Below are 25,547 nucleotides of genomic sequence, written 5' to 3' on the forward strand. Positions count from 1 at the left end.
AGCAGACAGCCATGGAGAACAGCTCCTACCTACCCACCCACTCGTGCCATCTGCATTAGGGAACTGTACTGCACAAGGATTCTTCCCGCTTCATGGGATTCCTTGGTCTTGTTAGCTTCATACTTCTCCTTCCTCCCACTTCAAGAATCAGGCAGTGGAGGCTGTTATTCCCCAGAAGTGCCATCTGTGCAGAGAGTGAGTAACATGCTCCCTTTCCTCCTCTGTCTGGCCAAGCTTGTATAACATCTTGGGTACTGAAATGTTGCCTCAAGCCCTACTTCCTTTCACTCTCAGATTGGGAATGCCAATCATGTCCAAAGTGCATGTGGCTGAGTCTGTGCAGCCGGTCACAGCAGGGATTTTAAAGAAAAGATCTTATATTATATTATTTATACTATATGATTATATGATTATATATATATGATGATATGATATTTATACTATATGGTTATATGATTATATTATTTATCAGTCATTTACAATAAGACATTACACTTATTTTGTCTTGACATGTGTAGCTACTTATCTTTTTACAGAATTAACAATATTAAGCAACATGTTGTCTGTTGATCATATTTTTTCTATTAACTTTTATTGATTTAAAAAATATAGAAAAACAAACATAACAAACTGTACATAAACTTTTCATAATACATAAACTTATAATTTATTAACCGGGTTCTACCTAACCTTAGCTATACTTTAAACATTTAATTATATGTAATATGAATGGTTAAAATATGAATCAATTATTTGTATTGCACAATTTACAAACAAATTTTGCTTCTAAAAACCCAACTAGTTAAAGTTAAAGAATTATTAAAATAAGATAAAGACTAAAAGCAAAATTCAGAGGAAGGGAATAGAGAGTGAGGGAAGGAAATGGGCAGAGAGGAGGGAGAGGCAACGGGGACCCGTATATTTAATAGAATCATTCAAATACTTCCAGGAGAGCATCCCATATCTCTGAGAATTTTTCTTGTGTATTTCTGTTACTATATATAAATCTTTCCACAGTGGCCAAGCTTACAATGTCTATGCACCCATCTTCAACTGAAGATTTCCATTTTTGTAGGACTAGTCTTTTAATAATTACTAGTGCTCTGCCTAGCCAAAGTTTTTCAGCTTTATTCAGCTTCCAACTAATATCAACTAGGTTTAAAATTACACGTTTAGCTTGTAACAATTTTATTTGATAGGAAAAAATTAGTACTGCAATTCAGTTCTGTCCAAATTCTATGAGCATAGCAGCCTTCCCAGAGCATAGGGGTTAAATTAACACCTGCTGAAACACAGCGCTCACATCTGTCTAACTGAGCAGCACCTGTTTTGGACAGCTGGAGAGGGGTCCAGTGCTGCCTTCATAGGATTTCCTGCTTGATTTATTTAAATGGCCATCCAAGGAGCAGTTTGGAGCACTGGCTAAAATGTATTTCCATTGGCCTAGTTCCACCTCCCATTAGCTTTTAGGGCATCTGTTTAGTTCAGATTTGCTGGCCAGCTGTGCACACAGTGCTGCCATCAGTTTTGGCAATCTGGCTAATATTTGGTGAGATGAAAGCAGTTCAGGTGGGTCGGGGTAGCGCAGGCATCAGGGCCAAGCAGCTGGGAGATGGCATGTTTAAACTGGCTGTGTTGCCACTCTTCCTTAGTCTCCACCTTGATCCTTTCATTTCGTATTGTAAAAGGGAGGAAGGTGTCATTTTCAATAGACTGACGGATGGGTAGAATCCCTTTCCTAATCCAATCTGGCCAGACGATGAGGTTGCCTGCTATTCCGAGTTTTGAGTTACCCCAGATAGAGGCCTTGGTATATAGAAGGGGGCAATTTTTAAATTTAGGAGACATCATACGCCAAATATTTCTGGCTGCCACAATAGTGGGTAATAGTTCTGTAGAGAACCGGTAGCAATCCAAGTGAAGTGCATTGGAAAGGGAAAAAGGAGCATCCAATTCTGCTTCCAGCTGGAGCCAATCCGGGGTAGTACAGCACAAGAGAATGAGCCACTTCCCTGCTTGGCTAAGAATTATTGCCTGATGGGAAAATGTAAAGTTGTGAAATCTAAAATCACCCGTTTTGAGCGGAAGCTGTAATCTGTGTAAGGAGATTCTGGGCTCGTTACTAGGACCCCATAATAAGAACCTGAACATGTTGTCGATTTGGTAAAAATAAAAGGCAGGAATATGGCTAGGAAAGGAATTCAGAATGAAAAGATCCTGGGAAGGGCATTCATTGTAATTATGTTTGTTTTTCTCCAAAGGCAGAGAAGTAGTGCTGCCATCTAGTGAAATCGCTGCTAACTGCATGATTAATGGGATGAGGTTAGCCTTGACTGTGTTTCCTTAGGGAACAAAATGCCAAGATATGATGCTTGTCTGTTACCATCTAAATGTCTCTGTAGGAGAACCACTTCCAACTAGATCCAATGAGCTCTTCATTGATTTTCACAGTTTATCTTGTAGCCAGAGAATTTACCCAAATTTGTAGGATATTTGGAATCGATTGATCTGGATTTTTAATAAATAAGAGGACGTCATCTGCATGTAAAAGGATTTTTGTTTCCTGAGTCCCTGATTTGATCCCTTGAAACCCTTGGTTTTTCCCTAATAAATATTGCAAGTGGTTCTAATGCTAAACTGAACTGGAAGGAGTGAGGAAGCATCTCACTAGTTCCCTGAAGCAGATCAAAGGAGCGGGATGTTGTGCTATTTGTTAGCATACGGGAGTTGGGGTTAAAATATAACAGCTTTATCCATGAAATAAAGGATTTCCACAACCCAAATTTAGCCAGGGTACAAAACAAATATTGCCACTTCACTCTGTCAAAGGCATGAGTGAAACGATTTTATGGGAATTTCTAGAATATTGATGGAATGCCACAACATTAATCAATTGACATGTGTTATCTGAACTACGCCTTTTTTTAAAAATAAATCCCACCTGATTGGAATGAACCACACCTGTCTACGTTTTCAAGCCTCTTCACCAGTATCTTTGAAAGTATTTTTATATCAGCATTGATTAAAGTGATTGTCGCTGTTATACTTTTGCACATCCTTACCCTATTTAAGTAGCACATTAATTAGGGCTTCCCTCCTAGGAGGAGGTAAGGTATCTTTTTTTAAGGTATCTTTGTAAATGTAGGGGTCAGAATTTTTTTATTTTATTTTTTTTAACTATGTTAGAATTATGTTGGTAGGCCTTCAGGGTGAGAGTCTTGCCCAGACTCATTTCTTCCATGGCCGTGATTATTTTCTATGATTGCAAGGGGCAGCTCTTCTGAGATTTGTGGAAAGTTAAGAGGTTTAATGAAATTATTCAGTTCTTCTGGGTCAGGTGTAAAGAGCCTCGCAGAATTTCAAAAATGTATCACTGATTTCTTTTTGCTTAGTATTAACCTGCTGATTTGAGTGATACCATTCGGGATCTTTGACCTATCACTTTTAATCCGTATGTGAGAAGTTTTCCCACTCTCTCCCCCTACTCCCAGTATGTTTGTTTGAGTCTAAAAAAGGCAAATTCATCTTATGCTGAAGTCAATCTATTGATTTCATACCGAAGACTGATTAATTTTTAAAGATTTTCTTGGGAGGGGCAGTTTGCACAATCTAAATCCAGAGCTTTAGAATTGTTTGGTTAATTTCAGGAGCCAAGCCTGGTTAGTCCCTCTTACAATCCTGCCCATAATAAAAGCTTTTCATGTATCCCATAGGGTCGAATGGGGCATCTCTGGTGTGTCATTCATGTCAAAGAAAAAACAAATTTCTGATGTGACATAGTTCTGAAAAATTTTATCTTTCAAAAGCGAGGTGTTCAGTCTCCATCTTTTACAACTCCAGTTTGTCTCAGGAAGGGGAAATTGTAGTTTCATTGGTGAATGATCAGAGATCATCAGACTTGATCTCATTATTAAGTATGGGGTCCATAGAAATCAGAAAGAAATCTATTTGTGAATATGTAGAATGTGGGGAGGAAAAAAGTAAAATCCTTCATTGTCGGATTCTTCAACCACCATACATCTTTTAACCCCACATCTTCCACAAAGTCTTTATAATGTTTTTAGCATATTATTGTGTATGCTAGGGCCTGCCTGACTAAAAAAGGATCCAACACCTCATTAAAATCTCCTATTATGATGATTGAGTCTAGTGGGATATTCATTAATTTGGAAAAAACTTTTTTAATAAACTTGCCTAATCTTTATTGGGTTCATATATAGTAATTGGGGTGTCTAGAGAGTCAGAGATCTTAGCCTTCACCAGCAACAATCGACCTTCTTCATCTTTATTTACATCTAGAATTTGTCAATTCAGTCTTTTGCAAAACAATATTGCTACGCCTTTGGCTGCAGAGGAGAAAAGTTGCCAAACACCCCTTCTCCCATCCAGCCCCTTCTTAATTTCTCTACCTCCAAGTCATTGAGATGGGTTTCCTGTAGGAAGATAATATCTGCTTTCTGTATTTCTAAATGAGTGATAATTCTTTTTCTTTTTATTGGGTGATTCACCCCTTTGATGTTCCTGGAAACATAATTTATAATATTAGCCATAAGGAGTGCGTGGATCAAACATTTCTTTCTCGGGTGCCAGAATAGTGTCATTGCTTGGGTCATCGTTAGTTTCAGATCTAGGAAAGATATATCTAGGTTCCCATTCACTACCCCAGAGATGTGAGTGGGGGGTGGGTTATGCAGACCAGGAAAGGTAAAAGATAATGTGGGAAACAGTTATCAAAATTGGCCAAAGATCACATACATAACTTTTATCCAAACAGAAATAGGACATAAATTCATGTTGTTTACAAGGGGGTGATCTCATCACTCACTCCCCACACCACCCCAAACACCCAGCTGGGGTGTAACTGGATTTCCTTTAACTTTATAAAGAAGAAATACTCGGATCTCCAGAGAGGGCCTGGTTTCTGCACTGCTCACAACAACCACCAAAGGGGGAAGAATGCTAGCATCTAAACTTCAGAACAAGTCCGTAGAAGGTGTACAAGAAAGTTATGCAAATCGTTTAAATAACTGTATTCTAACATAACGGGATTATTTGCAGGTAAGGGTTCATTAGCAGAACTGTTCTGCCTACATCTTGCCCCCTAGTGCCTTGTCCATGCTGGATAATAGTGTGAATGCCATTGCACACTCGTTACAACTCATTTAACAAAAATAAAAATTAAAGAAAAGAACCTGAACTAATATTATTGACAGTCTCATAATAACACATTCTCGGTGATTTGGTGATTCGTAACCAGCAATAGTAATTATTCTTGGACAGGATGTTAGGAGATCAAATATCTTTACAGTTGGGGAATGGAAATGATTTACTGTATCATGAAACCAAAATCTTCATGACATGGTTTACATCTGGTGTCTCTCACAAGTGTCCATTTAAGGCCAATGGATTGAATATTTTCAGATGTAATATAAATCCATAATCTAAGAGATTAGATGGGGATTAAAATCATCGGCAGGGGGAAGAGATGGGGCTGGAAAAGGAGGAAGAGGCCTCATCCAGAAAACAAATTACACTGCTCTGATGAGCCCTGCTGATCCACAGATGCAAGGAGTCCCCAGGTCCAGGGCAGCCCTTTGTTTGGAGTCAGGATCTCAAAGGAGGCTGTGCTCCTGGTGCACTGGAATCATAGAGGATGTGGGTGGCAGATGCTCCTGACCCAATGGAGTAATAAGGGCAGGGGGTGGAGATGGCACTGGAATCCTGGGGTGTGGGGTAGGTGCATCCACTGCACTGGAATCATGGCATGGGGGCAGGAGGGAGGGAGATGCTCTCGGTGCACTGGAATCATGCGGGGGGGTGATGTTCCCAATGCGCTGGACTCATAGGGGGCAGGTAGGTACAAAGCAGGGATGTCCACAGTGTAACACTCTCGCCTGCTAACAGCAGGAGCTTGGGCCTAATGCTGCCTCTGGACTGGAGAGCCCAGAAGGGTCAAAGTTCAATCAGCGATGAAAGTCTTCTCCCCACCCCTGGCTCCCCTGCCAGCTCCCTCAGCTGTGAAACCAGGGCAGTTCAGGGACATGAAGCAGCGGGAAGGGGAAGAAGGAGATGAAGTGGTGCCTGTGCCCTGCCCAGTTTGTTGCTAGACTGAGAGCTGAAGCCCAGCACTGCAGTGACTGAGCTGAAAAAGTTGTTGTAACACATCCCGGCTGTATCTTCTGTGGGGTCTAGTGCTATGGTCAGATCAGATCCTTTCAGCCTCTTCTGCTGTGGTAAAGCTTGCCTTTCTTTTTAACTCTGAAAGTAGCAGGGAGGGAAATGAAGTCCTCCACATCAACCCTTCGGCTAGCGCTCTTGATCTGTTGAAGTTCGCCCTCTTTTTCACCACGTCCTTGGTGCAATCTGGGAAAATCATTTGCCATGTTAGAGCGTTAAATTCACAGGCTGTTTTAAGAATGCGTTCCTTAATACAGCAGTATAAAAAACTTACAGTTGGTCGGCAGCTTTGCATTTTGAGTGGGTTTTGATGCTAGGGATTGGTGGGCACTCTCGGTATCATGAGTTCTGATCGGGGAGAGACAAAGGCCCTGACAGCATGGCAGATAAAAATTCATAGAATCATAGAATATTAGAGTTGGAAGGGACCTCAGGAGGTCATCTAGTCCAACCCCCTGCTCAAAGCAGGACTAACCTCAGCTATATCATCCCAGCCAGGGCTTTGTCAAGCCTTAGCTTAAAAACCTCCAAGGATGGAGATTCCACCACCTCCCTAGGTAACCCATTCCAGTGCTTCACCACCCTCCTAGTAAAAACCTTTTTCCTAATGTCCAACCTAGACCTCCCGCCCTGCAACTTGAGACGGTTGCTCCTTGTTCTGTCATGTGCCACCACCGAGAACAGCCTAGCCCCATCCTCCCTGGAACCCCCTTTCAGGTAGTTAAAGGCCGCTATCAAAGCCCCCCTCATTCTTCTCTTTTGCAGACTAAACAAGCCCAGTTCCCTCAGCCTCTCCTCATAAGTCCTGTGCTCCAGCCCCCTAATCATTTTTGTTGCCCTCCGCTGTACTCTCTCCAACTTGTCCACATCCTTTTTGTAGTGGGGGGCCCAAAACTGGACACAATATTCTAAATGCGGCCTCACCAATGCCGAATAGAGGGGAATAATCACTTCCCGTGACCTGCTGGCAATGCCCCTCCTAATGCAGCCCAATATGCTATTAGCCTTCTTGACAACCAGGGCACACTGCTGACTCATATCCAGCTTTTTATCCACTGTTACCCCCAGGTCCTTTTCTGCAGAGCTGCTGCCTAGCTCGTCGGTCCCCAGTCTATAGCTGTGCATGGGATTCTTCCTTCCTAAGTGGAGGACTCTGCACTTTTCTTTGTTGAACCTCATTAGATTTCTTTTGGCCCAATCCTCCAGTTTGTTTAGGTCACTCTGTATCCTGTCCCTACCTTGCAGGGTATCTACCACTCCCCCCAGCTTAGTGTCGTCCGCAAACTTGCTGAGGGTGCAATCTACCCCATCCTCCAGATCATTAATGAAGATATTGAACAAAACCGGCCCCAGGACCGACCCCTGGGGAACTCCGCTTGTGACCAGTTGCCAGCTAGACATGGAGCCATTGATCACTACTCGTGGAGCCCTATGCTCTAGCCAGTTCTCTATCCATTTTATAGTCCATTCATCCAACCCATACTTCTTTAACTTGCTGATAAGAATACTGTGAGAGACAGTATCAAAAGCTTTGCTAAAGTCAAGTATATCACATCCACCGCCTTCCCTACATCCACAGAGCCAGTCACCTCATCATAGAAAGCAATCAGGTTGGTCAGGCATGACTTTCCCTTGGTGAATCCGTGTTGACTGTTCCTGATCACCTTCCTCTCTTCCAAGTGCCTTAAAATGGATTCTTTAAGGACCTGCTCCATGATTTTTCCAGGGATTGAGGTGAGGCTGACCGGTCTGTAGTTCCCTGGATCCTCTTTCCTCCCTTTTTTGAAGATGGGCACTATATTTGCTTTTTTCCAGTCCTCAGGGACCTCCCCCTGTTGCCACGAGCTTTCAAAGATAATAGCCAATGGCTCTGAAATCACCTCAGCCAACTCCCTCAGCACCCTCGGGTGCATTGCATCCGGCCCCATGGACTTGTGTATGTCTAAGCCTTCTAAATAGTCTTGGACCTGTTCCTTCAGCACTGCAGGATGTTCGCCTCCTTCCCATTCTGTGCCACCCAGTACAGCAGTCTGGGAGCTGATCTTGTCTGTGAAGACACAGGCAAAAAAAGCATTGAGTACCTCAGCTTTCTCCACATTCTCCGTCACTAGGTCGCCTCCCTCATTCTCTAAGGGGCCCACACTTTCCCTAATCTTCCTCTTGTTGGGTAACATACCTGTGGAAACCCTTCCTGTTCCCCTTCACGTCCCTTGCTAGCTGCAACTCCAATTGCACTTTGGCCTTCCTGATTTCATTCCTGCATGTTCGAGCAGTGTTTTTATAATCCTCCCTAGTCATCTGACCAAGCTTCCACTTCTTGTAAACTTCTTTTTTGTGTTTAAACTCGCCAAAGACTTCTTTGTTAAGCCAAGCTGGACGCCTACCATATTTGCTATTCTTTCTGCACATCGGGATGGTTTGCTCCTGTACCCTCAATAAGGTCTCTTTAAAATACAGCCAGCTCTCTTGGGTTCCTTTCCCTCTCATATTAGCCTCCCAGGGAATCCTGCCCATCAGTTCCCTGAGGGAGTCAAAGTCCACTTTTCTGAAGTCCATGGTCTGTATCCTGCTGTTCTCCTTTCTTCCTTTTGTCAGGATCCTGAACTCGACCATCTCATGATCACTGCTGCCTAGGTTGCCACCCACTTCTACTTCCCCTACCAAATCTTCCCTGTTTGTGAGCAGCAGGTCAAGAGAAGCACGGCCCCTAGTTGGTTGCTCCAGCACTTGCACCAGGAAATTGTCAGCGACACTCTCCAAAAACTTCCTCGATTTTTTGTGCTCTGCTGTATTGCTCTTCCAGCAGATGTCAGGGTGATTGAAGTCTCCCATGAGAATCAGGTCCTGTGAACTGGAAACTTTCCCTGGTTGAGTAAAGAAAGCCTCCTCTACCTCATCCTCCTGGTCTGGTGGTCTGTAACAGACACCCACCACGACATCACGCTTATTGTTCTTGCTTCTAAGCTTAACCCAGAGACACTCAACTGACTTATCTCCAGTTTCATACTGGAGCTCAGAGCAGTCATAGTGCTCTCTTACATACAGTGCAACTCCTCCCCCCTTTTGCCCCTGCCTGTCCTTCCTGAACAGTTTATACCCATCCATGACAGTGCTCCAATCGTGAGAGTTATTCCACCAAGTCTCAGTTATTCCAATCATGTCGTAGTTTCTTGACTGTGCCAGGACTTCCAGTTCCTCCTGCTTGTTTCCCAGGCTTCTTGCATTTGTGTACAGGCACTTGAGATAAGTAGCCGATTGGCCTACTTTCACAGTATGAATCGGGGCCTCCCCTGCTGCACCCTCCTCCTTCTGCTTCCTTGTGGCATCCCTCTTCCCCCCTTACCTTCGGGCTTAGGTCCCTGTCCCCCGTCGAAACTAGTTTAAAGCCCTCCTCACTAGGTTAGCCAGCCTGTCTGCGAAGATACTCTTCCCTGTCTTCGTTAGATGAATCCCGTCTCTTCCTAGTAATCCTTCTTCCTGGAACAGCATTCCATGATCGAAGAATCCAAAGCCCTCTTTTCGTCACCACCTGTCTCCCTTTTTCCAGCCCTTCTGGGAGACCCACAGTTCTCAGACTATTTCCCCTTGATCATCCCTTGCGATCATTAATCTTCTCCTGCGGTGCTTTAATAGTTCTTTCCCGTTGCTGTGAGGTTATAGTCACAGTATCCACTGGGTCTTCTAGTGAGGAGATTCTGTTGTCAGCTTCCTCTAGTCTTGGGCCTTAGGGGCAGTGGGTGAGTTCTGTGGAGTTGTGTGTCTTTGTTTTTGGTTTGGTTTGGTTTTCTCCCTTCAGTTTGCAGGAGCTGGTACTGGGTGGTGTACTGAGATCAGCTGACCCTAATTAGGGGGCAGGACTTCCCTAATTAGGGGGCCTATAAAGGCTGCCACTCAAACCAGCAGCGGCACGGGAGTCAGCAAAAAAGCTGAAAACAGGGGAGTTTAAGTTTGAGGAGGGAGTTTGTGGTATTCTCGTATTGTTGGGGTGCTCGTTGGGGGTTGTTTTGGTGGAGGTTTTTTGTTTTTGTGTCTCTCATTGATGGGGGAAAGACTCTGACAGATAGAGGTGGTAGTGGTAGTCACTCAAGCAATGGAAGAGACAGTGAAGATGACTGGATGTGGAGTCTGTGGGATTCCATGATCCTGGAGAACCTCAAAAGAACTACATTTGTATGAAGTGCCACTTCATAAAGCTGATGGAAGAAAAGATTCGACGGTTGAAGATAAATGTGGAACTCTGGTTGAGTTTATAAGGGGGTTTGAGCAGATGATGGAGCAAAGGAATGAGGAGGCTGAAGGGAAAAATCCAGACCTGCAGATGGAAGCAGGACCAATGAAATCTGAGGGGAGAATGCTGAGTGAGGAAAGTGGCCAGTGGAAGTATGTGACTGTGAGAACCCAGCAGAGGGGAAAACGGGCTAGTGAAGGAGAAACAGAGCTCAGGAACAGGTTTGCAGAGTTGGAAAATGAAGAAGGGGCACAGAAAGTGATTGCTGAAGGTGGGAGGGCAAAGAAGAAGAGGAGCAGCTAGTCCTATACACAGAGTGGATGAGCCAATGGAGATACCACCAAGTTAGAGCCCCAGGAGGATACAGGTCTGGTTGCGGAGGATTGCAAAAGAGAATAGTAGATGAGATGACTTGCACCCAGAAAGAATGGGAGAATCCAGAAAATCGCACCATCACCAGGAAAAGGCAGGCCTATGTGATTGGGGACTCCCTGCTGAGAAGAACAGACAGGACTGTAACCAGAGCTGATCCGGAGAACAGAAGAGGGTGCTGTTTGCCGGGTGCTAAAATAAGGGATTGGACCTGAGGCTGAAGAGGATCCTAACTGGAGAGGGGAAAGAATCCATTGATTGTCCTTCATGTGGGTACAAATGATATAGCTAGATTCTCGCTGGAACGTATCAAAGGAGACTATGCCAGGCTGGGGAAGACTCTTAAGGAAATCGAGGCTCAGGTGATCTTCAGAGGAATTCTGCCTGTCCCTCGAGAACAACAAAGGCATGACAACATTCTGATGATCAACAGATGGCTCAGGCAGTGATGCTATGAAGAGGGCTTTGGGATGTATGTTCACTAGGAGACATTCATGGACAGAGGACTGTTCTCTTGGGATGAACTTCACCTGAGTAGGAAGGGAAATGCACTTCTAAGATGGAGGCTGATACAACTGATTAAGAGAGCTTTAAACTAGGGAGTTGGGGGAGATGGTTTGGAGATGCCCAGGTAATCTTCACACCTGATATTAGCATTGAGAGGGAGGAAAATGAAGTAAGAAAGAACACAGCAGTGGGGAGCAGAATGGACATTAGGAGGAAGGTGTGGCTGATGGCCGGCTTCCCTCCCGTGGGTCTCGCACCTTCCTGCTTGTAGTGGGCCAGGAAGTTGCCTGTCACCCCATCTTCCCAGGGGAGGGGGTAGGGACCCGGGCCCACCCGCTCCTCCGGGTCCCAGCCCAGGGGCCCTATGAGAAGCAGCTATGTGCTGCTGGTACTGCTTTTCAGACGGCACACTCTTCCCCTGGGCTAATTTTCCCCATCCTTCTGGCTTCTTGAGCCGGTACCTTCCTCCTCACTGCTCCACCACAGCGCTCTGCTCTCCAGTCTGTTCCTCTGCACAGCTCCGTACTCCTATCACCACAGCACAGCACTCCTACTTCCTCCAGCTCGTGCCCTATGTGTTTGGGGCGGAGCCCTTTTATGGAGCACCTGGCTGATCCTTAATCAGCCTCAGCTGCTCCTAATTGCCCCCAGTGGCTCTGAGTTAGTCAGCAGGGAACAAGGCCCGGAGCATTCTGGGGCTCACATATCTCCCATCCAGCACTCTTCTACTGCCTTCTGCCTTCACCATATCACAAAGGGTAGTGTAGATACCGGTCTAATAGGCAACATTGGCAGTAGAATGACTGTGCCAAATCTGGTAAGGAATGTGAGTGCAGAAACAGCAAAAATTAAGATGTTTGTATACCAATGCGAGGAGCCTGGGTGACAAAATGGAGGAAAACAGGGTTACTTACCAGTAACTGTTGTTCTTCGAGATGTGTTGCTCATATCCATTCCATTACAGGAGAGTGCGCGCCCCGTGCACTGGTTCCCGGAACTTTTTCCCTTTAGCAAGCCCCATAGGGTCGGCTCAGGCGCCCCCTGGAGTACCGCACTCATGCCGCGGTACATAGGGCGCCGCCGACCCCGCGGGCTCTCAGTCCTTTCTTTCTGCTGACTCCAGCAGCAGGGACGGAGGGTGGGTGAGGAATGGATATGAGCAACACATCTCGAAGAACAACAGTTACTGGTAAGTAACCCTGTTTTCTATCTTCGAGTGATTGCTCATATCCATTCCAATATAGGTGATTAAATAGCCATACCTTGGAGGTGGGTAGGAGTCAGCGTTGAGCTGCTCTCGCCAGCATGGCTCTGCCGAAGCCTGCGTCCTCTCTCACCTGCTGCATGATGGCGTAGCGGGAGGTAAAGGTGTGGACTAACTACCAGGTCGCTGCTCTGCAGATGTACTGCAGGGGCACTGATCCCAGGAAGGCCGCCGATGAGCCCTGGGCTCTGGTTGAGTGCACCGTCACAGCTCCTGGAAGCGGCACCTTCACCCGCTCGTAACAGGTCCTGATGCAGGCGGTGATCCAGGTGGGGATGCGCTGGGTGGAGACAGGTTAGTCCTTCATCCAGTCTGCCACTGCCACGAACAGCTGTGTTGACTTCTGGAACGGCCTGGTGCGCTCGATGTAGTAGGCGAGGGCTCGTCTGACATCCAGGGAGTGCCATCTCCGCTCCTCCTCCGAACTGTGCGGTTTAGGAAAGAACACGGGGAGGAAGATATCCTGGTTATAGTGAAACTGAGACACCACCTTAGGCAGGAAGGCCAGGTGGGGTCTCAGCTGGACCTTATCTTTGTAAAAGACCGTATAGGGGGACTCCGAGGTCAATGCTCTTATCTCGGAGACCCTCCTAGCCGATGTAATGTCCACCAGGAAGGCTACCTTGCAAGAGAGGACGAGCAATGGGCATGTAGCCATGGGCTCGAAGGGGGGGTCCTGTCAGCATGGTGAGGACCAGGTTTAAGTCCCAGGGAGGCACCGGGTCGCGGACCTGCAGGTATAGCCTCTCCACCCCTTTGAGGAACCTGACTGACATGGGGTGTGAAAATAAGGATCTGCCTTCCATCGGCTGATGGAAGGCTGAGATGGCCGCCAAGTGTATCCTGAGGGAGGCCAGTGCTAAACCTTAGAGCTTCAAATGGAGGAGGTACTCCAAAATCGCCTGAATGGGCGAGCAGCTCAGTGGGATACGCCGGGACTGTGTCCAACAGGTAAAACACTTCCACCTGGCTCGGTACACCACCTGGATGGAAGGTTTCCTGCTACTGAGCAGAACCTGCTGGACTTGCATGGAACAGGCTCTCTCTCCCTCCATCAGCCACAGAGTCTCCATCCTGTCAGGTGGAGGGAGTCCAGGTCTGGGTGGAGCAGGCGACCCTGGTCCTGGGAGAGCAGGTCGTAATGCCTCAGGAGCGGCAGCGGCTTGGCTATGGACAGGTCCAGCAGCATGCTGTACCAGTGCTGCCTCGGCCAAGCTGGGGCGATCAACATAATGTCTGCCTTGTCTCTCTTGATTTTCAAGAGGACTTTAGGCAGCAGCGGAATAGGGGGAAACGCATACATCAGGGTCCCCATCCATTCTATAAGGAACGCGTTGGAAATGGAGCCTGGCTCACGACCCCGGAGCAAGCAGAACCTCGGGCACTTCCTGTTCCAGGACGATGCGAACAGGTCCAATTGGGGAATACCCCATTTGCGGAAGATAAAACTTATCACCTCTGGGTGTAGTGACCAGTTGTGTCAGGGTAGAAACGACCTGCTGAGGCGATCCCCCTCGTTGTTCCTGACCCCCGGGAGGTGAGAGGCAGATATGTGGGAGTCGTGCCTCACCGCAAAGTCCCAAAGTTGAATGGCCTCCTGGCAAAAAGCCAAGGAGCGCACTCCCCCCTGCCTGTTCACATAGAACATGGCCGCTGTGTTGTCCGTGAGGACCTGTACCATTCTGCCCCTCAGAAATCTGAGGAAAACCTTGCAGGCCAGGTGGACTGCTCTGAGCTCCCGGACATTGATGTGGAGGGACCTCTTGTCTAGTGACCAGAGCCCCTGGGTGCTCAGGTTGCCGCTGATGTGGGCTCCCCACCCCACATCCAAGGCGTCTGTGATCAGGGTTAATGACGGTGTCAAGTCTCTGAAGGGAACTCCCTTCAATACCTCCGCTGGGTCCTTCCACCAGTTCAGAGAAGTCAGCATCTGCGTGGGAACCATGACTACTCTGTTTCAAGGGTGTCTGACTGTGGCATACACCGAAGGTAGCCACATCTGGAGAGGCCTGAGTTTGAGGCGAGCCAGCCTCACCACATATGTACAGGCTGCCATGTGTCCCAACAGCTGGAGGCAGTGCCTGGCTGTCGTGGGGGACCTGTGGAGATCGTCAATTATGGCAGCCATCACCTCAAAGCGAGGCTGTGGGAGGAAGGCTCTGGCCTGAGTGGCATCCAGGGTGCCCCAATTAACTCTGTGCACTGCACCGGGGTGAGAACGAACTTCTGCTCGTTGATGAGCAGCCCCAGGCTGGTGCATGTCACGCAAGTGAGATCCAGGCTGTTCCTTACATGGGCCTTGGACCTGCTCCGGATCAGCCTGTCGTCCAGGGATGGGAATATCTGGACCCCCCTGCAGCGCAGGGGGGCCGCAACCACCTCCATACACTTTGTAAAGACCCTGGGGGCTGACGAGAGGCCAAAGGGGAGGGCTGAGAACTGGTAGTGGCAGCCAGCTACCACAAACCGGAGGAACCTTCTGTGCCCAGGGAGGATAGAGATATGAAAATATGCGTCCTTTAAATTGAGGGCAGCATACCAGTCCCCTGGATCTAGGGTAGGAATGATGGAGGCTAAGGAAACCATGTGGAACCTGAGGCGTCTGATGAACTTGTTCAGACGGCGGACATCTAGTATGGGCCTCAGGCCCCTCTTGGCCTTGGGGATTAGGAAGTACCATGAATAAAATCCCCTTCCCCTCTCCTGCGGAGGAACCTCTTCCACCGCTCCTAGCTGGAGGTGGGAGTAGACCTCCTGTGTGAGGAGCTGCTCGTGAGAGGGGTCCCTGAAGCGGGACGGGGTGGGAGGGAGTCTGGGGGGAAGGCCGTCAGCTGGAGGGCATAGCCCCTGAGGACTATACCAAGGACCCATCAGTCCGAGGTGATACTTTGCCAGTGGGCGTAATACGGCCTGTGTCTGTGGACAAAGGGCCGGGCGAGATCCAGGGGGAAAGGAAGAGTGCCACCCTCGTGCGCACCATCAAAATAGCTTTTTATTGTTTTGGCCCTTGCCTGGGCCCTGCTGGGGCCCTGCCGAAGAACCCGAATGGTCGCGGTGGTTAGGCGCCCAGAATTGATCCCGACCCCTTCTGGGCTGAACAGCTCCGGGGTCTGCCTCGGGGGAGGCTGAGGCTGTTGCTGTGCCTGAGGCCGAGACTGGCGCCTCGAGGCCTGCAGGGTGTAGAGCCTTAAGGATCGTAGCGTGGCCCTCGAATCCTTAAGGGCATGGAGCTTGTCATCGGTTTTGTCCGAGAAGAGGCCAACGCCATCCAACGGTAGATCCTGAATGGCTTGCTGGACCTCTTTGGACAGCCCCGACAACTGGAGCCAGGAGCAGCGGCGCATGACTATGGCCGAAGCCATAGCCCTGCTGGCAGAATCTGCCGCGTCGCTAGCCGTCTGCAAGGCCACTCCTGCCACTGCAGCGCCATCCTCGATGACCATTGAGAAGTCCGCTGCTTGATCCTGGGGTAAAACCTGGGGCAGAATCTTAGCGAGCCTCTGTAGTGAGGACCAGAGGTTAAGATTATACCTCCCGAGGAGCTCTTGGTGATTAGCAATCCTCAACTGCAGGATCGCTGTCGAGTAGACCTTGCGGCCAAACAGGTTTAGCTTCTTCGAGTCCTTGTTTTTAGGGGTGTTACCTTGGGCCCTCTGCCTGTCCCGCTGGTTGGCCGCATCCACAACCAGTGAGCATGGGGCAGGGTGGTTGTACAAGTACTCAAACCTCTCAGCAGGCACATAATACTTTTTTTTGGTGCCCTTAGAGGTAGGGGCAACCAAGGCGGGGGTCTGCCAAAGGGCCTTGGCCAACTTTAAGGCCCTCTCGTGTACAGGCAAGGCCACCCTGGATGGCCCTGCTGCCCCCAACACTCCAAAGAGGGGGTCCTCCTCCTCTGATAACTCCTTAAGCTCTAAGTTCAGGTTGCTCGCCACCCTTTTGAGCAGGTCCTGATGAGCTCTGAAGTCGGGCAGCGGTGCCTTATGGTCCCGGGCGGCCATGTCGTCTGGGGACGAGGAGGAGGACTGCGGGAGTGGCCCTGGGGAGGGACCCTCCTCAAGGTCCGATCCCTCCTCAGAGGGATGGCCCTTATCCGGCTGGCTCAGTGGGGGGGTGGTGGCTGGACCACTGACGAGTGGGCCGATGTGGTGGCCTGGCCCAGTTGGGTACCCCAAGGCTCCCAGTATGGCCACTGCCATGGCCCCTGTGGCCATACCGGAGCAGGCATCAGTGCCAACTGGGACACCTGGTGGCGGGTCTGGGATCCAGAGCCGCTGGACCTCCGCTTACTGCTCCTGACAGGAGAGCGGCTCTGGGAAGAGGATGATGATGATGAATGTCGGTGCCAACGTCTATGGTGCCGTCGTGGTGATGAGCTGCTGGCGGAGCTTGAACACCTCCTCCGCCCCGACGTTCTGCAGCGACACTTCCCATCTTGGGACTGGGAGCAGTGCAGCCGGTGCCGTCGGTGCCAACGCATGGAGTGGGACCGCATGGAGCGGGACTGGCTGCAAGGTGCCGAAGCCGCCGGTGCCAAAGCCGCTGTAGCCGGTGGTCGACTATTGGTATCAGCGGGCACTGGGATCCGCGCCGGGCTGCGTGTCAGGGATCCAGACCGGTGCTGTGTGCTGGTCGGGGTGTGCACCGGGGATGATGAACGGCGCCGAGCCGGGCACTCCATGGAGGAGTGAGAGCTGGAGCTGAGACCCCTGCGTGAGCTGGAACTGGAGCGGTGTCACCTCATGCGTGAGTCTCTCGACTGCCCTTGATGCCGCGGTGTCTAAGAGCTCGATGACTCGGTGCAGGAGCTGGGAGGGGAGCCCGCACTCTCTACCCTCCGTGACCGTCTGGGGGGAGACTTCGACTCCTGTCTCCAGCGCGGGTTTACCCCGAGACGCCGGTCCCTGCACCCTCGGCCAAGGGGGGGACGGAGGCGTGGGCATGCCCATGAGGGCGCGTGCCACAGCGAACGCCTCTGGTGTCGACAGTCCCTGCAGGGGTGCTCCCCCACTCCATGGAGTCGGGGGAGTCTCTCTGCGCGGAGATGCCGGTGCCGGAGTAAACTCAACTGCATGTGGCTGGGGCATCTCCTCACTCCTCCCAGGTTGGATGGGCAGTGCGGGGGAGTCTCAGCGCGCAGCGTTCTTCCCCTTACGGCGCTTCAGTGCCGGGCCCTGGAGGGTTGAGGTCGGTGCCGATGGAGCACTCCGCACCGAGGAGACGCTTGGTGCCGCAGGGGAATGCCGGTTCCGAGTCTGGCCGAAGCGCAGACTCCATAAGGATGGCCTTCAGGCGTGCATGTCTCTCCTTTTGAGTGTGAGGCTTGAAGGCTTTACAAATGTGGCATTTGTCTCTGTGGTGCTGCTCTCCGAGGCAGCGGAGGCAGCGATCGTGAAAGTCGCTCACGGGGAAAGCCTTAGCACACACGGTGCAGGCTTAGAAGCCGGTTGAGCCAGGCATGGCCCAACCTGAAGCCCCTGAGGGCTACTATCTAACTTCTAAAAACTTAACTACTTAACTACTAAACTACTTAACTCTACTTACTGGTTTAACAGTCTATTAACAACAGTTCTATAGAGAACAAAGGGGATGTTCCAGCAACTGTCAACGGGCGGAAAGAAGGAACTGAGAGCCCGCGGGGTTGGTGGCGCCCTATGTATCGCGGCATGAGCGCAGTACTCCAGCAGGCGCCTGAGCCGACCCTACGGGGCTTGCTAAGGGGAAAAAAGTTCCGGGAACTAGTGCACGGGGCGCACACTCACCTATATTGGAATGGATATGAGCAATCACTCGAAGATAGAACTAGAGCTACTGGTAGAGGAAGTGGAACCAGATATTATAGGAATAACAGAAACATGGTGGAATAGTAGTCACGACTGGTGTACAAGTATTGAAGAGTATGTGCTGTTTAGGAAAGACAGATATAAAGGCAAAGGTGATGGAATAGCATTGTGTATCAATGATGAGGTGGACTGTAAAGAAATTAGAAGTGATGGAATTGATAAGACAGATTCTGTCTGCATAAAAATCATATTGGGGAAGAAAACTACTAGAATTTCCCCTGGGATAGTGCTTGATTTGGGATCTGATTTGGGCATGGATAGAGACCTTGGCTTTTAATGAAGTAAATACTACTGGGAACTGTGTGATTATGGGAGACTTTAACTTTCCAGGTATAGACTGGAGGACAAGTGCTAGTAGTAATAATAGGGCCCAGATTTTCCTGGATGTGATAGCTGATGGATTCCTTCACCAAATTGTTACTGAACCAACAAGAAGAGATGCCATTTTAGATTTGGTATTGTTGAGTAGTGAGGACCTCATAGAATAACTTGTTGTAGGGGACAACCTTGGTTCAAGCGACCATGAGCTAATTCAGTTCAAACTAAAGGGAAGGATAAACAAAAATAGATCTGTGACTAGGGTCTTCGACTTCAAAAGGGCTAACTAAAAAATTAAGGGAATTAGTTGGGGAAGTGGACTGGACTGAAGAACTCATGGATCTAAACATGGAGTAGGCTTGGAATTACTTCAAGTCAAAGTTGCAGGAACTATCTGAAGCCTGCATCCCAAGGAAGGGAAAAAAATTCATAGGCAAGAGTTGTAGACCAAGCTGGATGAGTAAGCATCTCAGACAGGTGATTAAAAGAAAGCAGGAAGCCTACAAGGAGTGGAAGATGGAAGGGATCAGCAAGGAAAGCTACCTCTTGGAGGTGAGAACATGTAGAGATAAAGTGAGAAAGCCAAAAAGCCAAGTAGAGTTGGACCTTGCAAAGGGAATTAAAACCACTAGTAAAAGGTTCTATAGCCATATAAATAGGAAAAAAACAAAGAAAGAAGAAGTGGGACCGCTAAGCACTGAGGATGGGGTGGAGGTTAAGGATAATCTGGGCATGGCTGAATATCTAAACAAATACTTTGCCTCCTTTTTTAATGAGGCTAATGATAATCTTGGGGATAGTGGTAGGGTGGCTAATGGGAATGAGGATATGGAGGTAGAAATTACCACATCCGAGCTAAAAGCCATACTCGAACAGCTTAATGGGACTAAATCGGGGGAGGGGGAGGCAGATAATCTCCATCCAAGAATATTAAAGGAACTAGCACATGAAATTACAAGCCCATTAGCAAGGATTTTTAATGAAGCTGTAAACTCAGGGGCTGTACCGTATGACTGGAGAATTCCTAACATACTTCCTATTTTTAAGAAAGGGGGAAAAAGTGATCTGGGTAACTATAGGCCTGTTAGTTTGACCTCAGAAGTATGCAAGATCTTGGAAAATTTTTTGAAAGAGAAAGTAGTTAAGGACATCGAGGTTAATGGTAATTGAGATAAAATACAACACGGCTTTACAAAAGGCAAATTGTGCCAGACCAACCTGATCTCCTTTTTTGCGAGGATAACAGATTTTTTAGACAAATGTAATTCAGTGGATCTAATTTACCTAGAGTTCAGTAAGGCATTTGATACAGTTCCACATGGGGAATTATTAGTTAAATTGGAAAAGATGAGGATTAATATGAAAATTGAAAGGTGGGTAAGGAAGTGGTTAAAGGGGAGACTACAACGGGTCATACTGAAAAGTGAACTGTCAGGCTGGAGAGAGGTTACTAGTGGAGCTCCTCAGGGATCGATCTTGGTGTCATGTGGGCTGGTTTGAGTGGGGGGGCATTTAGTATATTGTGTGACATCAGCATGGCAGAATCATAATAATCCATGTGGGATATGCCATGTCAGGTACTGTTCAAAAGGTTATAGTATGCTAAGTATGATAATAATACTTACGTTCATGTGTAATATGTGAAATGGAAGTTATAGATGTATTTGAAATACCTGTGTTTCAAATTGTGCTGCCTGGGCAATATCCCAGATAGGATGGCAGCAGAACAATGGCCTGCATAATGGCCCATTAAGGCATTCCCAGGTGCAAGGGGCCCAGAGGGAGAAGCCAGCATCACCAATGAGTCACCAGAACCTGCTTACGTGACTCTGGACTCCATTTTAGCTCCTGTAAGTTTCACAGGCCACATGGCCAAAAGACAAAGGGTACATAAGATCAAACCACAGGATCCATTTTGCCTTTGTTCCTGTCCAGCTGCAGACTTACACCTACCTCTGGATGTATCCATCCTGCAGTTGAACCTAAGGACTTAGACCCGTCCAGATACTGGATGTGAACCGAAGGGAACTATACAAGCCTCCAACTCCACATTTCTGCCAGAAACCTGATGCAAATGGACTCATAATCATTTGTATATCTGTGATTTCCTTTAACCCTTTAACATTTCTCTCATGGTTTATTTCTTTCTTTTTACAATAAACCTTTAGATTTAGATACTAAAGGATTGGCTGGCAGCATGATATTTGGGTAAGATCCAAATCTATATTGATCTGGTGCTGTGGCTGACCCTTTGGGGCCAGAGAGAACCTTTTCAGCAAAGAGTAGAGAGTTTAAGTAACTGGTCTCTTTGCTGGACCTGGTGCCTATTTGGAGCCTGGAGCTGGAATGCTGTAAAGGGGGCTGTGGGCAATTGTGGACTGGCTTCATGATAACCAGTGAGGGGAAATCAGAAGCAGTTCGTGGCTGGTTGGGAAGCCGGGCTTCAGTGTCACCCACCAGCGATTGGGAGAATCTGCTCTCCTTTTGCAGCCTGCTCTGACCCTGGCATTATCAGTTGGCTACCCTACGCACGGTCGTATAACACTTGGGACCAAGATTATTTAACCTTTTTATTACTGACAGTGGCTCAAAAAGTGGGACTGTGCTAATGAAGTTTGTGGATGACACAAAGTTGGGAGGTATTGCCAATACAGCGAAGGATCAGGAAATCATACAGGAAGCTCTGGATGACCTTGTAAACTGGAGTAATAGAAATAGAATGAAATTTAATAGTGGAAAGTACAAGGTCATAGATTTAGGGACTAATAACAAGAATTTCTGCTATAAGCTAGGGACGCATGAGTTGGAAGTGACAGAGAAGGACCTGGGCGTATTGGTTGATCACAGGATGACTATGAGCTGCCAATGTGATGTGGTCATGAAAAAAGCTAAGGCAATCCTTGGATGTATTAGATGAGGTATTTCCAATAAAGATAGGGAGGTGTTAGTACCGTTATACAAGACGCTGGCAGGACCTCATCTGGAATACTATGTGCAATTCTGGTCTGCGGAATGGAAAACCTGCCTTATGCGAGGAGACTCAAAGAGCTTAACTTGTTTAGCGTAACCAAAAGAAGGTTGAGGGGAGAGCTGATTGCTCTCTACAAATACATCAGCGGGATAAATACCAGGAAGGGAGAGGAATTATTTAAGTTCAGCACCAAGGTGGACACAAGAACTAATGGCCATCAGGAAGTTTAGTCTTGAAATTAGACACAGGTTTCTAACCATCAGAGGAGTGAAGTTCTAGAATAGCCTTCCAAGGGGAGCAGTGGGGGCAAAAAAACCTACCTGGCTTCAAAACTGAGCTTTATAAATTTATGGTGGGGTGGTGTGATGGGACAGCCTAGTTTGGCAATTGTCTGATCTTTGACTACTAATAGTAGATATGCCAATAGCCTGTGAAAGCATGTTAGTTGAGGTCGGGTCTGAGTTATTACAGAGAATTTTTTCCAAGTATCTGGCTGGAGAGTCTTGCCCACATGCTCAGGGTTTAACTGATTGCCATATTTGGGGTTGGGAAGGAATTTTCCCCCAGAGCAGATTGTCAAAGGCTCTGGGGGGTTTTCTCCTTCCTCTGTAGCATAGGGCACGGCTCACTTGCTGGTGGATTCTCTGTACCTTAAAGTCTTTAAACCATGATTTGAGGACTTCAATAACTCAGTCATAGGTCTATTACAGGAGTAGATGGGTGAGGTTCTGTGGCCTGCATTGTGCAGGAGGTCAGACTAGAAGATCATATTGGTCCCTTCTGACCTTAGAGTCTACGAGTCTAGGAGTAATCTGAAGATCTCAAAGTACTTTGATGCCAAGCCTTGCAAATTAGCTTGAAGTGTACTGGTAATATTTTTTAATCTCAGTTTATAGCTTCAGATATTGCTCTCAACATTGTCTGTTCACTTGAGATTTGGTTTAGCCGGTGCATAATTTCATTTAGTCTCAAAGAGACAGCATCTCCTTGGTCAGCCATCCTGCCTACAAGAGGGCTGGCCGACAGCTTCTGCTTATCAGGATTAGGCAGAAAGTCTGGAGCTGTAGCAGCCTCCGTAATGGTATTAAATGAAAGCAAAGAGTTGTGGAGTAATAGCTGCTAAAAATTACAAGGAAAAAAAGCCGGGTGGTTGCTGATGATTGTGAATTGTAGGTGAAGACGGGAGCTGTAAAGCTATCCAGCCCCCTAGTGGCTCCTGGAAGTCTGACTATATATTGCTATAGCAGTAAACTTGCCCTCTTTGTTCAAAATCCCCTTAACTTGGGGGAAGGGGAGAGGGAGAGTCTCAGAAGAGTGGAAAGGAAGGAAAACTAAAGCAGGAGCAAGACTGGAATTCAGTTCTTGTTCTCATCACAGCAATTTGCCACCTGCCACTGTACCTGATTGTGAGGTGCTCTCTCAGTCTCATCAGGACTGGCCTCTGATGTCTGCATGTGACCTAAGCTGCAGCCACCTTTCTCCTTATGCTGGCACTATGCTTACCCCTCTTTCATGATGTGTGCACTAACGTGCCTTCAATAGAGACATCGGGACACTACTGTACTTATGGTGACACAGCAGGGGCCAGCTGGCTGGCTGGGAGTGTGTGTTGCGGTTAACATGGTAATGACTAAGCCAAACATGGACACAACAAAAACCCTTCATGGGAAACAGGCAGGATGCGTTGAATACTATTCAGCACCTGCATTGTGTGTGGAGTGGTACCAGTTTTGATCAGTGATTGATTAAAATAAATCACTTTTCATGGTATTGCACATGGGGTTCAGTATAAATTAGCTGAATGCTATTCCACTAACCTTATGCTGCATCCTGTGACCCCCCAGACAGTGTGTATCACATCTTAATAGAGACGTGAGCCCAGAGATACCTTCTCTTCCATTCACACCTACCCAGCACCCTGCGGGACCTGTGGTACATAAGACAGCGCAGGACTATGCTGCTGTGTTTGTAGGCTCTCAGTGGCCTCCTGTTCCTGTGTTACGAGTGAATCACTTTTGTTTCTTTTTTGCTCTTCATCCATCTCTCTCTCCCTGCACCTGTGCTTCTCTGAGCTGAAAATAAGGTGGTGCACTATTTCCATGTGACCAGCCAGCTCTCTGCAGCCATGGCCACCAGAGGGCCATAGTCCACAATTTGGGGACACTGCTGTGATTCGTCTGGCAAGTGATTTTTCTGAAGCACATCCCTTGTTGTGTGCCTAACCTGACGTTCAGTTACAGGCCCTGAGATCTCAGTACATGGATTGTTTGTTTTCCCCCTCATACCTAGGTGATAAATACTGGGTTTTTAAGGAAGTGACTGCAGAGCCAGGATACCCACACAGCCTGGTGGAGCTGGGAAGCTGTCTCCCCCGGGAAGGCATTGACACAGCGTTGCGATGGGAGCCAGTTGGCAAAACCTATTTCTTCAAAGGAGACAGGTATTGGCGATACAACGAGGACAAGCGAGCAACTGACCCAGGCTACCCAAAGCCCATCACTGTGTGGAGGGGAATCCCAAAGGCCCCACAAGGAGCTTTTATCAGCAAAGAAGGCTGTACGTATACCCCATTATTGCATGTTTGTCAGACTAATAACAGTTCACCTAGCTCGGGGGTTTGTTTGTTTCCAATGCTTTTACTGAGCTGGAATTCAGGCCTCAGCACTCCCAAGGTTGCTCTGACATCAGTGGCTGCAGAGGATGGTCACAGAGGGCTAGCTTCACCAAGAATGCTAGACAGGGAATCACCACACCTAACTTCTAGGTGTCTAGATAACTACTGGGAGTCCCAAAGGCTGAGTTAGGCACCTGAGCACTTATGTCGTGAGTGGGGAGAGCTGGGCAGTTCTGAATGGGATTCATAACAGCCACTTGCTAGGCAGCTACTCACCTGAACTAGCCAATGGGAGGTGCCAAGTCCAGGCTGGGGTGCTAAGCTCCACCCCTCTCAGAGATAGGCGTCTAAGTCCAGGCTAAGTGCATGACGTGTTAGCAAGGGGGGGCAGAGGAACCCACTGGTTAGGGGATTCACATAGGATGTGAGGCCCGTGGTTTAAGTGCCCCCTCTGCCTGAGGAGGAGAGGGGATTTGAATGGAAATCAGGTGAGGGCTAGGCTATGGGATATTCTGATGGGGGGAATCCCTCAGTCTCTCGTGTTGAAGCTCTTCCACGCTTGGCTAAGCCATGACCGAGTCACTGGGCCAGAGAGATGGGCATGAGAATGCCTGCATAGCCTGGTGGGTGGGGCACTCCCAGTGGAGGTGAAACAGCTAGGATCCCGCCCTCCCAGCTCTCACACCAATTTTAAATGATTTATTCACAGTGGAATAGTTTCACCAGGCGAGACTGAGGGAGCCCCCCAGAATATCCCATAGCCTAGGGGCTAAGCCACTGACCTGGGAAGTGGCAGATCCCTATTCAAAGCCCTTCTCCTCTGCAGGTGAGGTGGGAGTTGGAGTGGGGGCTTCACATCCCAGCTGAGTATCCCCAATCAGGCTTGAAGGGCCCCCTCCCCATGGTGGTCTTGTGTACGTTTGCCTGTAGGAGCCTATTTGGTAGGTGAGCTTTGGGTCTGCGTATTGGATTGGGCCACACAGGCAAGTTAGGGGGAAGAACACCTTTCTTTCCCTGATCCGTGGAGTGCTCTGGGGCTTAGGTGCCATGTGGACTACAGCGTGCACACAACAGCAGAAACATGGGCGCCTAGGGAACTTCTACTGCAAAAATGCAAAACTGCTACAGCTGAACAATGTGTTGTGAATCCCAGTGGGGCCTGAGTGTATGATTTAGGCACCTAACATGGCAGATAGGCACCTATGGCCTGCTGGGAATCTAGCCCCAGTAATTTGATATATTTCCCATCCCAT

At 48.2% G+C, this 25,547-nt stretch overlaps 1 protein-coding gene and 1 long non-coding RNA gene across 2 annotated transcripts in view; one reads left to right on the forward strand and one right to left on the reverse strand.

The window, feature by feature from the left end:
* MMP24 (matrix metallopeptidase 24) overlaps positions 1 to 25,547 on the forward strand; it is a 250,246-nt gene that overhangs the window by 222,871 nt on the left and 1,828 nt on the right. The window contains exon 8 of the mRNA XM_067546868.1: positions 23,970 to 24,236. Coding sequence (XP_067402969.1) covers positions 23,970 to 24,236 — 267 coding nt within the window. The remainder of the gene's footprint in view (positions 1 to 23,969; positions 24,237 to 25,547) is intronic.
* LOC137152319 (uncharacterized) lies at positions 4,978 to 11,940 on the reverse strand. Its single transcript, XR_010919509.1, has 2 exons — positions 11,746 to 11,940; positions 4,978 to 6,363 (listed from the first exon to the last, which is right to left on the reverse strand). It is a non-coding gene; the product is annotated as an uncharacterized lncRNA (long non-coding RNA).

Source organism: Emydura macquarii, unplaced genomic scaffold (assembly GCF_026122565.2).
Source record: "Emydura macquarii macquarii isolate MOO-44397 ecotype Brisbane River unplaced genomic scaffold, CSIRO-AGI_Emac_v2 contig_1170, whole genome shotgun sequence".
NCBI classification, from domain to species: domain Eukaryota; kingdom Metazoa; phylum Chordata; order Testudines; family Chelidae; genus Emydura; species Emydura macquarii.